This window comes from Vigna unguiculata, chromosome 10 (genome assembly GCF_037176805.1).
Source record: "Vigna unguiculata cultivar grain cowpea cultivar isolate G323 ecotype 2 chromosome 10, ASM3717680v1, whole genome shotgun sequence".
NCBI lineage: Eukaryota > Viridiplantae > Streptophyta > Magnoliopsida > Fabales > Fabaceae > Vigna > Vigna unguiculata.
In genome coordinates, this window is record NC_140801.1 from 49,847,246 (window position 1) to 49,863,030 (window position 15,785).

Here is a 15,785-nt window from a genome sequence, read left to right on the forward strand (position 1 = left end):
CATTGTTATATTTAATATATATATATATATATATATATATATATATATATATATAATTTATATATCATACACATGCATGGCTAGCAGATTGTACTCATCATCATGGTTTTTTCTTCCTTTATCATCATGATATCTTAGAGCACTTTGGAACTAATATATATTAGTTTACACAGCACTTCTCCCTTGTCCCAAGAGGGCGATTAATGAATATACTGAAATGACTGAAATAATTGCTATTCATTTCAATTACATATTTGTATTTTTTTTCTCACTTTGAATTTATTTATTTTCTGAAGATTTTTAATTTTAAATTTTTTTCTACCGCAAAGTTCTTTAGAAGCATGATATTGAATCCTTTATTTTATATATAGCTACACATGATATATAAATTATCAGTGCCGTGTTATTGTGCCAAAGAGATATAAATAATAGGTACAGGCTATCGGATATATGAACCCAACAAACTTAAGACACAAAATTTCAAGGATTATAATATTTATTAGAGATTTTCATTAAATATCATGAATAGTTTTGGCCCGAATATATTACAATCCTGTCTCTTTTTAGAGTAGTGTAACTTCATTTGGAGTGAATGATAAAATTGAGATGACAAACCATGAATCTCCTATAGTTCCTTATCATTGTCATGGTATTATAAGATTGATTTATTATGTTTTAATATGTCTTATTAAAAATATAATAAATTGGTAAATTAATAAAATATATAAAAAAAACTGTATGACAGGATAATGAAAAGTTTAAGGTAAAACATCTATTATTTTTTAAATAAATACTATTTAAAAAAAATTTAAGTTAAAAGTATATTAAGTTTTTTGTTTTCTTGGTTAAATTGAATATTGAGTTAAAATAATAAAAGAACAAAAGAGTTGTGCGTATCGTGGTTGGGCACACACCATGGAGCCTGACATCCGTTCACTCCTTAACTCTGCCTCCTCCTCCGCTTCTTCCTCCGACGCCGACGACGACGCTCCCCACCGCACCATCGATGAAATTCTCAACGACTGTGACACTTCTTCTTCCTCAACCTCTCCTCCTTCCTCTCCCTCTCACTCTCTCTCTCCACTCACCAATTCCCATCCTCAAAACCCCACTCTTCAACCAAAACCACTCCAACCTGCACTCGATTCAATTTCTCGGCTAAAACCACCCGAATTCTCCGACCGCACACGCGTTTCGCGTCCGTTCTCTTCTCTACTACAGGGCGTGCGGTCCAATGCGAAGCCGGGCGCCGCGCTCGCGGCTGCTGCTGCGGCGTCTCGATCCGTTCCTACGCCGCACGCGGCGGCGATCATTTCCAAGAGGAAATCTGCGGCCGCGATCAGCACTGAGTTGAGTTCGATCACTGCCGCTGGCGACGATTATTCCGATGTTTCTTCCAAAGGGGAATTGGGCGAGCTTAGCGAGAAATACGATCCTGTGCCGCTGAAAATCGAGACTCAGTCTAGTGAAAGTGCTTCTGTTAACGGCGAACGTGTTGAGAGTGATACAGATATTGTCATTGATTTGAAGGCTGGTAGTGCCGCTGACAATCAGGTGCATAGTGATACTGATAATGACAACGGGGATGGCGATGATGATGGAAATGGCAATCATAATGATTCTTCTATAGTGAGTGAGGAGAATAGGAATTTAGATGAGGTTGACGGTTACCATGGGAAGGATATGAATTCTTCAACGTTTGATGAAGATACTAAAGATCGTGACTTGGATGGCAATGATGGTGCTGATAAGAGAATCACAGCTACGGATTCAGCTGTGGAAACAGAAGAAACGGTGGATAATGGTGACAGCTCTGTGGATCATGTTAAAAATGAGATGAGTGGTGGCGGTAGTGACGAGGGTAGTTCATTGGGTGATGTTTCAGAGTTAGTGGAAGAGAGGCTTGAGGAATTGGAAAGCAGAAGGGCTGCTAAGAGAGCAGAGAAGAAACGAGAGTTTTCAATGAAACCACTTGAATTGGCTGAAAAACTTGAGAAAAAGCGAGCTTCAACTGGTTTGCATTTGGAAGAGGGTGCTGCTGCCCAGCCAATGAGACTCGAGGGCGTTAGGAGAGGGTCCACGACGTTGGGATACTTTGATGTTGATGCTGATAATGCAGTCACCAGGGCAATTTCGTCCCAAACATTCAGGCGCGAGCAAGGTTCTGCCCGAGCCTTGGCAGTTCATGCTAATTATATTGCAGTAGGAATGTCAAAAGGGCTCATTGTTGTCTTTCCCAGTAAATATTCCATTCATCATGCTGATAGCTCTGATGGAAAGGTTGCTTCCGATTCAATCAAACTCTTTTGATCTAGCTCAAGTTCAATGCTTAATGAATTATGGAAATTTAATTTACATCGTTGCCTGCAAACATATACCTAGTCTGATATAATAATTAAGCAATAAAAGTAATGCAATTCTTAAAATTTGGGTTCGGTGCTTAATTTAACTTCACAAAATCGGTGGGACTAATTACACCGTTCACACCTTTTACCAGTGTTGTTAAATAGCCGCTATAAAATTCATGGATCTGCAGTCTTGCTTCTGTCCGCTTCTGTGGGCGTTGTTGGTGTCAGTTGCGTCATGCAACCTACATTCTCTTGTCATTTTCAGCGAGTCTTAAGCCAATTGAACTTTTGCGTTAATATTGTCCCCATTTTTGTGCATTTTAGTGTTACTGAATATAACTTAAATTTAACACACATATATGTCATATTTCAACGGCTAAGTGCCTTTTGCTATTTACCCGCAACGCTATCTATTATATGGTGTTGCGAACTATTGACTTTCTACCATTTTCTGCCATCTATGATTGATAACACAACCTCATGCCGATGGCTGTGGTACAATGAAAGAGGCAGCAATAGGCAAACGAAAGAGGATGCAATTAAGGTGTCTTTCCAACACAACCTCATGCCAATGGCTGTGGGCTGGGAGTGTGGACAATGCAGTTATCCAACAATGGATCTATGATAGATCTTGATATGATCTTCAAATTTAGACTTGGCTTAATTCAGCTCCAAACAAACTTATTATAAGGAGAGGAGCCTTATAAGCATTTAGTTAGGTCATGTCGCTAAGGCAATGTAGGACTAAACATATCCCCTCATTCCTAGTACTATGATTATGAAGGTGCTGGAGGCTACAATGAAAGCAGACCAATGAGGCTGCAGTTAAGGCCTGTCAAGAGTACCACAACTAAGATGACTTTCAAATATTAATATTATGTTTAATGCTATCTTTTAACTTGATAAGTTTTTCTTTTAGATTTCACATTGAAAGGATATTGTATCAGATTGGCTTGGAATATCTGAGGAATGAGAAAAAAATATGGAAATGCAAACAACTTTTTAGTTTTTGCTGTTGATAAAAATAAGGGATTAAACTACCTCACAAGAAAATAACCTGCTTCCCCAACACACGTGTACACATTATTAATGGGTTAGTATTAAGACACTCTTTAAATGATTACTAGACAATGCACAAATCAGTAATGCTGACACTTATAATTTCAAGCATTTATGTCACTGAGTTTGGTATCAGCTCTAACATCATTTATCAATATATGCTGTTTTCTTGTTAGATGTTGATGCTTGCTATACAAGGTGATCGGTTGCGTGCTCCGGTGACATCCATGTCTTTCAATCAACAAGGAGACCTTCTTTTAGCTGGTTATGGTGATGGTCATCTTATCCTGTGGGATGTACAGAAAGGGGTTGTAGCAAAAGTTATTAGTGGTGAGCATACAGCACCAGTAGTACATACCTTATTTCTAGGTCAAGATCCTCAGAATACTCGTCAATTTAAAGCAGTTACTGGTGATTGTAAGGGTCTGGTTCTCCTGCACATTATCTCGGTTGTTCCTTTGTTTAGCAGATTCTCCATCAAAACTCAGGTATATAACATTTTTCATTAATGTGCTGTGGGTTAATTTAAAATCCAAGCCTCTCACATTTGTCCTTTGTTGAACTTGGTTTAATCTTGTAGTGTCTTCTTGATGGGCAAAGTACAGGCTTGGTGCTTTCAGCTTCACCACTCCTTTTTGATGACTTCAGCGGAAGTGCTTCACCTTTTTCTCAGGGAAACACCTCAACCCCAGCCAGCAGTATAAGCAGCATGATGGGTGTTGTTGGTGGAGATGCAGGTTGGAAACTCTTCAATGAATCCTCTTCTTTGTTGGAAGAAGGTGTGGTTGTATTTGTAACTCATCAAACTGCACTGGTGGTATGGAAATCTGATGTTTGTGCTGGTTCGATGTGCCTTTGTGCCATAATTTTTCATTCAGCTTTGTTGAGACTTCTTTGTTATAGGTACGGCTGAGCCCTACATTGCAAGTCTATGCACAACTCTCTAGGCCAGATGGGGTTCGGGAGGGGTCCATGCCGTATACTGCATGGAAATACATGACACAAACACATAGTTCTACTGGTACCGATTCATTTTATCACAAATTATAATTGATGTTGACTTATTTCTAAATATCTCTTGCTCTTGTAGAAAATATGTCTGCAGAAGCTATTGAAAGAGTTTCATTGCTTGCAATTGCTTGGGAACGTAAGGTTCTGGTCGCAAAGTTGGTGAAATCAGAACTAAAAGTATATGGAAAGTGGTCTCTCGAAGGTGCGGCTATAGGTCTAGCATGGTTGGATGATCAGGTATTATATCAACTTCCGTCCCTGGATTAGGTAGATGTATGACCACTTTTTTTGTGTGTGGGTGTGTACGACTTGTTTCCTTTTACACTTCCTGTTGTATCTCTTTGCTTGTTTGCTATAAGGGTAGTTAAAGATATATTTTCTTGCTCAGATGCTGGTAGTTCAAACTTCAAGTGGACAACTGTATTTATTTTCCAAGGATGGAACTGTGATTCACCAAACAAGTATTGCCATAGATGGTATTGGAGGAGATGATCTAGTCTCGTATCATACTCACTTCATCAATGTATTCGGAAATCCTGAAAAAGCTTATCATAACTCTGTTGCTGTAAGAGGAGCTTCTATTTATATACTTGGTCCAACACATCTTCTCATTTCTCGTCTTCTACCTTGGAAAGAGCGGATTTCTGTTTTGCGTAAAGCAGGTGACTGGATGGGTGCCTTGAACATGGCAATGACTCTTTATGATGGCCATGCTCATGGGGTTATTGATCTTCCTAGAACCTTGGATGCCGTACATGAGGCCATAATGCCCTTCTTAGTGGAGTTGCTTACATCATATGTTGATGAAGTGTTCTCCTACATTTCAGTGGCGTTTTGCAACCAAATAGGTAAAGTGGACCAATCCAATGATTCAAATAGTAGAAGCAATTCAATGCATTGCGAGATAAAGGAGCAATACACCCGTGTTGGTGGGGTTGCTGTTGAATTTTGTTGTCATGTCAAACGGATGGACATTCTTTTTGATGAAATTTTCTCCAAGTTCGTGGGTGTTCAACAGCGAGGTAACCTGTTGTCTATAGCATTTTATAGTAGTATATTATTAAGAGAGTGTCTCTTTTCATTTCACTTCGTGTTTTGATCCTTTCAGCACCAGCTTCAATTATTTCTTTTGGTTAACAATTTATTTTAATTTCATAACTCGATGAATTTTTAAATTGACAAGGGATGGCTCTTAATAAAGGGGATGCAGCAGAGTGAAAAAAAAACTAATTCATTGTAAATTTGTAATTTAATGTTGATAGAAGTTCACTCTTTACAAACCAAAACAAAAGAGTAACCATAAAACGTCTTCTATTATTTGGATGTTGTAAATGTCCTCTCTCCATGATTGAAACAAATGCTCTGTATTTAAAACAAGTAAACACAGAATTTTTATTTATTTTTGTATAATATTCTTCCTCTGGCAATTAGTGTATCTTTGTGAGCTGATTAATGATATCTCAGTAAAATATTCGATACCAAATATTTTGTTGAAAACCATATTCTCAAACAAAAACCATTAAAAAGGTATTATATTGAACAATACCTCTAGCACTCAGTCCATCTTTGCTCTATCTGGTTAACGTTCTTTTTTGGGGCTTCTATTTATCTTTTTCTTACTTGGCCAAACCATATTAGATGCAATTCTACATATATTTCTCAATGGTTCAACCTGTGTTAGTCCTACTTTCTCTTTAATGCATTTATTTGTTATCATAGCTAATGCATTCTCTTCTTTGCAACATTGAACTTATGCTCTTGTTGGCACTTTACGGAAATGCCAAACATTCAGCAGTAAACAGAGACCTCAAAAGAATCATGAAAAGAAAATTAATTAAATATTCATTTGAAATTATTACATTGTCATCAACAGTTTAATTTTCTTACTTTTCTTTGATTAATGGTTGCATGGTTGAATGGATATTGTGGTAAATCTATTTTTCACAATTGATTTATTGAGATTACTTGATCCAGGAAAAATGAATAGTTTGTGTAAAAGCTCTTACATCATTAATTCAGTCTTTTTCAACTTCAAATGTATAACAGTACAAATACTTCATAATTTTTTCCAGAAACATTTTTGGAGCTTCTGGAGCCATATATTTTGAAAGACATGCTTGGATCTCTACCTCCCGAGGTATTGGATTATTTCAAGCTTTTTTTAACATAGTGTGATGCTACATTATCAATATTATCTTTTTGACTTTCAAATTTATATTCTTGATTGTTAGTTCTAATAATATATTTTCATTTTTATGTTTTTTCCCACTTTTGTCTAGATCATGCAAGAATTGGTTGAGTATTATAGTACCAAAGGGTGGTTACAGCGGGTTGAGCAATGTGTACTTCATATGGATATATCATCCTTGGATTTTAATCAGGTTGTTGTTTGATCTTCTGATACATTTTTTCTTGCCTTTAATTTTTATTGTTGGCACAACTGTCAAATGGTTAATTTGATACTTTATTTAGGTCGTCAGGTTATGCCGGGAGCATGGACTTTATAGTGCACTGGTTTATGTCTTCAATAAAGGATTAGACGATTTTAGGGCACCTCTCGAGGAGCTGTTTGCTGTCTTACAAAATAGCCAAAAGGAAAGTGCTACTGCACTTGGGTATGTTTCCTTTCTCCTTATTATTCCAATATCCTATTTTTCTTTCTCCATATCCATGTATTGTTTGTGAGTTCCAACTCATGGAGAAAGCCAATATGGATTTGTAAAATTTGTGGATTTTGTTTGTCTTCTCAAGTTAAAAAATATGCCAAAGTCTCTGAAGAAGCCTACATGAGCAGTGTAGTTATAGTAAGAGAACAAACGGAGATGGTGGCAGTGCTAGGAACCTAATAAATAATGGGAATCTCTCTAAAGCATTCCTAGTTCTAACATACTTCCATTATTTTAACTTCCCGTGGAAAAGGTGAAGAGAAAAGAAAAAAAAAACATTTTTTATTCACCAGTACCCAATAATTACACAAAATAGCTATGTACAACCTTTACGTCCGTTGACCTTATTTAGCTCCAGTTCTGATCTTGCATGAAGCCTTTATAACCAATTTTTAGACATTAATTTTAATAAAAAATTGAATTGACTACAATTTCTGTGGCAGTCTGTATAATGTGTACAAGAAAACGGATGGCAGTTTATACTTTACGAAGAATTTAGAGAAACTGAGAATTGAAAGAGAAGAAAGTTTAAGTTAATGATTTTAGGAATCTCTCAACAGATGGCTCAGCTGTTCGTAGTAAAGAGATTAGAAGCAGCTTTTGTAACTGTCTGTAATTGAAATGACACAATAGATAGCTAACCAGAGCTGGCAAAGAATAATCTATGGCTTACCTTAGAAGCTGAAACACTTGAGCTAATGTTCAATCACATGAGGTTGAGTGCTGTCAGCAGCTTAGAACTCTGAGTTTGTCTTAGATTGCAGAACTTGGCCTTTGAAAGAGGTTTGGTGAGGACTTCAGTAACTTACTCTTGAGAAGGAACATGATCAACTGTGAGAGATGTATTGAGAACCTTCTCCTGGACACAGAAAATATCTAGCTGTGTGTTTGCTCTGAGAGAGAAGCACAAGATTGTGACTCAGAACAACAGTACTCTAATTGTCATAGTAGATGATGGGAGTGAAAACTGAAACCTTACGCTCTTGGAGAAGGGATTGAAACCCAAAGAACTTCAGAAGCTGCCAAGGCCAAGCTGTTGTATTTTTCTGCAGTATTTGATCTAGTAACAGGTGTTTGCTATTTAGACCACCATGAAATGATACTGCCCAAGAAGGAAACAAGTACCTGAGGTGGATACTCTATCATCCGCATCAGATGTTGAAACAGCATCACAAAAGGCATTCAAGCTGAGAGGAGTCAGGCTGGAGAACAAGTTCAAAATCAGTGGAGCCTTGACAATACCAAAGAATGTGTTTAACAGCATTCCTGAGATTGAAGTGCTGTGTGTGACATGAACTGATACACCTTGTTGACAGCATACACATTTTCAGGTCTGGTAATGTTGGGGTTCTGCAAGTTACCAACAGTAGGTCTGTAGCGAGCAGGATCATCCAAGTAATCAGATCCATTGCAAGACAGTTTATATTTGTTGGCAAAGATGCAGAAATGCCTTTGGCTGTAGCCATGTCAGCCCTATGTTGAAGAATCACGAATATACTTAGCTTGGAATAGCCTTAGGGAACCTGTGGATGTTCTTCACCCCAATGTCAAGTAAATAATCCCAGTCATCAAGTTGCTTAGAGAAAATACAGTGTTAAGTTTGGTGATCTGGTTTTGCATCAAAATGGGAGAGGAACTAACTATGATGCACTCCTAAACCCTAGGAGTAACGGATAAAATGTCTATCCAATAAGTAGCTAAGGTTATTTTATGAATAACGAGATATGATACTATCCAGAAAAATATAAATTTTTTAAACTTAATGAAGATATAACTGTAATTGTGCACATCCAAATTGAAATCACATTTCTTATCCATTGTAGAAATAAAAAAATTATAAATCATCGCCATCATAAATTATTTCCTATTATTTACATTTTGGAATAACACTATTAATCTCATTATATTTTAAAAATAATTCATAAAGAGAACAATTTCCCTCTTGTTTATGAAGAGACAATGTTTTTATGTTTATATATTATATATACATACGTTTTTCTTATAGCTTTATTGGATATACATGCTTTAAAAGTGTGGACACTTGAACAAATTGGATGCTATCATCAACGTATAAAGACAGCAGCCATCCTTAATGAGAATAAGAAGAGACGGTTCACAGTTGCTTCTAACAAAGCCAAAACGGAGTAAATGTTGGTCAACTTATCATGGCAGGCCCTAGGGGCCTGTTAAGACCATGCCTTTTGCAGCTTGCAAACAAGGGTTTTATCTGCATGTTCAAAACCCAGGGAGTGAGCCATGTAGACATCTTCGGAGAAACCATTAAGGATTGTGTTGTTAACATCAACTTCCTTTATGTGCTATTTGTGAGTGATGGCAAGGGGGAGGACAAGCTAAACAACCTGGAAATATGTCTCAAAGTAATCACAACCATAATTTTTATGAAAGCTGTGTTACAAGTCGGGCCCTATATTGGTTCCATTTTAGTTTTCCTTGATTTGGAACACACAATTGCAACCAACAACTGTTATGTCAGGTGTTGAAGGAATCAATGTGAATCCTATTCAAGCTGCATGGCTTGCTTCTGAAGAGGAGAGGACAAGACTTGTTTAAAGATATGACCAATTTATATTATAGAAAGGGTGCAAACCTCACCTTGAAAGTTAGTTTTGGAAGGTTGAATTAAATTTAAAACCAACTTTCGCATAATAACAGAAGTGACAGCTGAAACATAACAAATCACCTACTGCTTACAATAGAAGCTGAAACACTGAAGCTAATATACAATTCACCTACGCCAGAGAAAATTGTCAATTTTTCTGAACACATTAAAAGTGACTAAATATGTATTTTTTTTCCCTTCTGTCTCTCCTTTTAACAGGTATAGAATGCTGGTTTATCTCAAGTACTGCTTTACAGGTCTTCCCTTTCCACCAGGTAATATTCTTCCTTGTACTTTATAATCTTTTTCTTTTTCCTTTTTTTCTAGTTTGAAAATATTCCAATAATACTACAAAATAGTGATTCATTTGTTTCATATAATTGTAGGCCGTGGGACTATTCCTCCCACACGCTTACCTTCTCTTAGAAGAGAACTTGTGGAGTTTTTGTTAAAGGACTCCTGTACTTCGAAATCTCAGACCATTTCAGACTTTGAGTCCGGAAGACCCCACCTGAATCTTTATCTTCTTTTAAAGTTAGACACTGAAGCTACCTTAGATGTCCTCAGATGTGCTTTTATGGAAGACGAAATTTCAAATGCCTGTTCATCTTCACCAGATTCAGTCAATAAACCTATAGAGGAAGCAAAAAAAGAAGATAAAGCTACTGAAACTCAAAATGCTTTGGTTCAGAACACAGTTGATGCACTCATTCAAATAATTGATATGAATATTGTTCAGACAGATACAACCTTTAGTAGTGGTGAAGATGGGTTGATAAAAGAGTGGCCTTCGAAGGACATAGGTTATCTATTTGAGTTCATTGCATATTATGTTGCTATCCAAAGAGCTAAAATTTCAAAGGATGTACTGTGTCAAATATTGGAATATTTGACATCTGATAGTCACTCCTCTACCAATATTTCTGTTCATTGCTCAACTCCAAAAAACAGAGAGAAGCAAGTGCTAGCACTTTTGGAAGTACTTCCTAAGTCAGACTGGGATCCGTCATTTGTGTTAGATCTATGTGAAAGAGCCAAATATCATCAGGTAGGCATCTTCTTCATTTTGGCAACATTGTCTTCAGAAGCACAATGATACCAAATATGAACTTTTTATCTAATTGAGTAATTTTACCCACTTTTTTTAGGTTTGTGGATTGATCCATAGTTTCAGACATGAATACGTGGCTGCACTGGATAGTTATATGAAAGATGTAGACGAGCCTATTCATACCTTTTCCTTTATTAATAAAACATTATCACACTTGACTGACAAAGAGCATGTAGCATTTCGGTCGGCAGTCATATTGCGAATTCCTGAATTGGTTGAACTAAGCAGGTATTCCTTCTTATTATATTTACCTTAATTTTTTTGGATTCTTTTCAAAGGTTATGCAGCAATTATGATTTTTTCTATATTTCAAGTTATGTAACCAATCATCTTAATTTACAATTACTGTATCTGGTTTCTTGTAGGGAGGGTGCATTCCATGTGGTTCTCAGTCATTTTAGTGAAGAAAGTTCTCATATCATAACTGAACTTCACTCTCATCCAAGAAGTCTTTTTCTTTATTTGAAGACGCTCATTGAGTTTCACTTATTTGGCACCCTAGACTTGTCTAATTTGAGCAAGGATGACACTATGAATCCTCTTAATGGGAGGCAGGTTAAGGATCACTCTGAAGGAGTTAGAGATTACTTAGAGAATATATCCAAGTTCCCCAAGTTCATGCGGGAAAAACCTATTCACGTGCCTGATGATCTTATTGAGCTTTACCTTGAGGTGAGCTTTTATACCAATGCCTTTGCATGGCTGGACTAGCTTGATTTTTCAATCTTGTTCTTTTTGCCATCTAGAACTAACTGTTACGGCAGAGTGTTTTTTGTGTTCTTTATTCTTTTTGGGATGCACCAAATTGGGGTGGTTAGTGATTACTTCTTTCTATCTCTTAAAACTTCATGTCTCATGAGGTTGGACATACTGTCATCTTTTCTCTTCTTTTGATTTATTTACTTAGTGTTTATCATTTTACATCTGTTTTAAATTGTTTTTCTGTATTGAGGGAATTCGTTGTTGTAATTGCAGCAGGAACTTAGTTTATTTCTTCACTTTATCTAATTTTGCAGTTACTATGCCAGTACGAAGGTAGTTCAGTTCTCAAGTTTCTGGAAATGTTTGATAGCTATCGAGTTGAACATTGTTTACGTCTCTGTCAAGAATATGGCATTATAGATGCAACTGCGTTCTTACTAGAAAGGGTTGGTGATGTTGGTAAAGCTCTTTCAATTACACTTTCTGATCTAAATGATAAATTCGTTAAGCTTGATGCTGCTGTGGAAGCTGTAGTTTTAAACCATAGCAGAGTTGGTTCTTCACATGTGGAAGTATTCGACAGTGTTTTAAGAACAAAAGAGGTTTGTTTATCTATTCCTGAAATTATATTTTAATGAATCTCCAAAGATGCAAGTATGCTTTGTTTTTTATCTATTTGGTGACCTAATACTTTTAGTGGTTACTAATCTAATAGGGAAGTGAGATCCACGATTTATTGCGTGCCTGTATTGGTCTGTGTCAGCGGAACACCCCTCGTCTAAATCCTGAGGAGTCAGAAGCGCATTGGTTTAAATTACTTGATTCGTGAGTTTAATTATTTAGTTTCCTTCCTTTCATTTGTTCTTACTTGAGGATCCCCCCACCCGTCCCATCCCACAAAAAAAAAAATCATGATATTACTTTTGTATAAATGAGCAAATAAAGAACATTTCTCTTTTTTTTAAATCCACCTCCTTTCTTGTATTTTAGACTATAGCCCTTGTTAGATATTCCACATCATTTGGAGTTAGGTTTAAAATATAGTTTATAATTAGAGAGAAATCACACATTATAAGTCAATTTTGTAAAATTAAGTTAGGTTTCAATTAAAATCAGAAATGTGGACATCTAGTTTTGCAATTTTCTTGCTTGAGAAGTCCAGTTCTCAATACGAAGGAAGTGCGTGGGAGATGACTAAAATATAGTATATAAGTAGAGAACAACTCTTACTTTATAAGTTTGTTTTGTAGGATTGAGTTAAGATCAAATTTAATCTCTATGATGATTCTATACCTACACGAAGATTGGTCCGCATACCTCATGGTTTAACCCATGGAAAGAAGAGTACAAAAGTGATTTTTTATTTTCGTCGTTGTGACATAGCTTTGTTTTTTAATGTAAAATGGGTAAAACAAGAAGATTTTTTTACCATAAGCTGACAGATTTCTATGGTTGTCGGTAAATGATCAAATCAAGTAAATCTGAAAAACAAGCTTTCCTAAATTTTTGTTCCTGACATTTGGAAAACTTCTACGTTAATTACCTTTTTCCTTTGATTGAAATTCAGGTTTTGTGACCCATTGATCGATTCAAATGTTGAAGGAGCATATGAAAGTAAAAATCATTTTGGAATGTTAGCTGGATCAGCAGATTCACAACAGGACAAGGACGCCTATAAAAGCAGCTGGAAAATTTCAAAGTCCCGGAATGGTCATATCTTGAGAAAATTGCTATCACAGTTCATTAAAGAGATTGTAGAGGGAATGATTGGTTTTGTTCACCTTCCAACAATCATGTCTAAACTTCTGTCTGATAATGGTAGTCAAGAATTTGGTGATTTTAAACTTACAATATTGGGAATGCTGGGAACATATGGCTTCGAAAGAAGAATTCTGGTAAGGTTAACTTGTTCAATTTGTTCTGTTTATATTTTTAGTTTCACTAGTCAAGATTTATGAAGTGTATTATTCTTCATAAGTTCCAATTAAAATTGACTGGTTGAAGTTTTAAATAGTCTTCTCAAAAAGTGCTGTAAGAAACATGGCAAGATTCATTCAAGCTAAGTTCTTACTCAATAATCTTTTTGTATTTGTTATCAATTCTTTGGGAGATAAAATATTGTCCCAAACTTGCTCCCGTTCATGAGTTTTATCATGCGCGGATCTGAAGGATGCCACCAATTGACAAATAGTTGGTTGGTGCATTTTGTTTATCTCATTCACTATGCTAAATTATTTACTTTCATCTATTTTATTCTATGGATGTGTTAACTAGTGACATTTCTGAGAACAAAATGAACTTTCTTAAGTAGACATGTAAAACTAACTTCGGTATAGAATATAAAATTGATTGACAAATTACCGTTTCTTTCTAGACAGCGAAAGATAATTTAAATTTTCTCCTCATCCATAAGTTTTATGTATTGTCCTGTCTCTGTTCTCATGTTGCTACTTCTGCACTTAGGATGCTGCCAAATCGTTGATAGAAGATGACTCATTCTATACAATGAGTTTACTCAAGAAAGGGGCCTCCCATGGATATGCCCCCAGGAGTCTCGTGTGCTGTATTTGTAATTGCCTTCTTACAAAGAACTCTGGTAGCTCTGGAATTCGGATTTTCAACTGTGGCCATGCAATTCATCTCCAATGTGAAGTTTCGGAAATTGAGGCATCAAGCAGAGGATCTTCGTCGGGATGCCCTCTGTGCGTGCCTAACAAGAAATCCCAGCAGTCCCGAAACAAATCAATCATTGCAACGAATGGCTTGGTCAACAAATTCTCATCGAAGCGCCAGTACCCCCATGGAAGTTCCCTCCATCCTCATGACAGTGATTTGACAGAGAATATGTATGGACAACAACAGATATCACGGGTAAATGTAATCAAATCTTTGTATAATCCCATCAATATTGTACAACTTCCAACACATTTATATTGAATCTTTTTCTGCAGTTTGAGATCTTGAGCAACCTGCAGAAAAATCAGAGGTTTATGCAAATAGAAAACTTGCCTCCGTTGAAGCTTGCCCCGCCTGCTGTGTACCATGAAAAGGTAAGTAAAGTTGCAAACTTTCTGACAGGCGAAAGTAGCAATAATTCTTCTGCTATTGAGAAACAAAGTAGAAACAAGCAAAACCGGGAGCTAAGAGTTAAGGGTTCATCAATCCGATTTCCTTTAAAGTCAAGTATATTTGGTGAGTAATTACTTACGAAAGAAAATTATGGTTTTTCTTTAGTAATGCCTAATTCTGACACAAGGGAAACTTGTCTGCAGGCAAGGAGAAGACAAATAAGCGGTGACTAACTTTTTTGAGAAAAGGGAACAGTGTAGGCAAAGAGAGATCAAGCACTAACAACTGTACAGACTAACAATAGATATCTTCAGTTTAGCTCAACCCATTCTTATTCTTTTATATTTTATTCTCCCTGTACATTTTACTAGCTCTTCTATCTATTTGTTATCTCATACACAAAGTTTTGTATGTACGTCGTACAATGGAAAAGCCATTTTAGCGAGTTTGAGATATTCTAATCCTACCATGAGCAAACATCCTCCTCTTTTCTCTTCCCTTTTCAATTTTTTTTTCCCGCTGGGTTGCTTTGTTTTCTTACTCTCTCTTCTCAAACAAGCATCGTTCATTTTATTTGCCGCACCATGTAGTTTTTATATTGTTGGGATGAGAGTGGCATCGGCGATGATTGTTATTTTAGCCTAAGTTTCACTTGAACTAAATGTCCTAAAATGCTCAAGTTGTGCGTAATATTTTCTTGGAAGCACCGAGATCTACATACTTTTCTTCACATAAATTGTAGTACATAATAGGGCAAAATTATGAGCTACTTGTAATTCGGAATTGTAGCTAGTTCAAGTATTGTGTATACTTGAGGAAAGAGCTGATCATTGGAAGTGGGGTAAAATGAAAGAAAATGTACGGAATATAAAAAATAAAGACGTAATATTTTAACGAATTTGTATTTTTCGTTTATAATTTATCCTTTATGTCTATAAATTCATAGTTATTAAACGCAGAACATGGTAAATGTTTATAACCAGAAAGTGTCGGGCACCCGGAGTTTTAATTGCAAAAAATGGCATAAAATGCTCCAGTTGCGTAATACTTTCTTGTAGGATATGATGGGATCAAATAATGGCCGAATTTATGCACATAAATTAACTTTTTGGGTATATTAAAACATAATTAAAAATAAAAAGGGCCTTGTAAGATATGATGGGGTCAAATAATGGCCGAATTTATGCACATAAATTAAC

General features: G+C 36.2%; 1 protein-coding gene across 1 annotated transcript; it reads left to right on the forward strand.

Annotated features, from left to right (window-relative positions):
* The first annotated feature begins 887 nt into the window (after positions 1–887).
* On the forward strand, positions 888–15,050 carry SETH5 (transducin family protein / WD-40 repeat family protein). Its single transcript, XM_028052411.2, has 19 exons — positions 888–2,280; positions 3,584–3,895; positions 3,988–4,224; positions 4,311–4,428; positions 4,498–4,655; positions 4,807–5,440; positions 6,491–6,555; positions 6,698–6,799; positions 6,891–7,033; positions 9,924–9,979; positions 10,091–10,752; positions 10,853–11,043; positions 11,181–11,487; positions 11,832–12,119; positions 12,233–12,342; positions 13,085–13,412; positions 13,981–14,388; positions 14,469–14,709; positions 14,790–15,050. Exons 1-19 carry the CDS (start codon positions 916–918, stop codon positions 14,813–14,815), a joined length of 5,751 nt encoding a protein of 1,916 aa, XP_027908212.2. The 5' UTR covers positions 888–915; the 3' UTR covers positions 14,816–15,050.
* The last annotated feature ends 735 nt before the right edge of the window (positions 15,051–15,785 follow it).

What these genes read in the sequence shown, in the direction of transcription:
- SETH5 (XM_028052411.2), top strand. Translation starts at nt 916, where the DNA reads ATGGAGCCTGACATCCGTTCACTCCTTAACTCTGCCTCCTCCTCCGCT. An exon ending in TTATTGAGCTTTACCTTGAG is followed by an intron (nt 11,488 to 11,831) that starts GTGAGCTTTTAT and finishes CTAATTTTGCAG; the next exon opens with TTACTATGCCAGTACGAAGG. An exon ending in TGGTTTAAATTACTTGATTC is followed by an intron (nt 12,343 to 13,084) that starts GTGAGTTTAATT and finishes ATTGAAATTCAG; the next exon opens with GTTTTGTGACCCATTGATCG.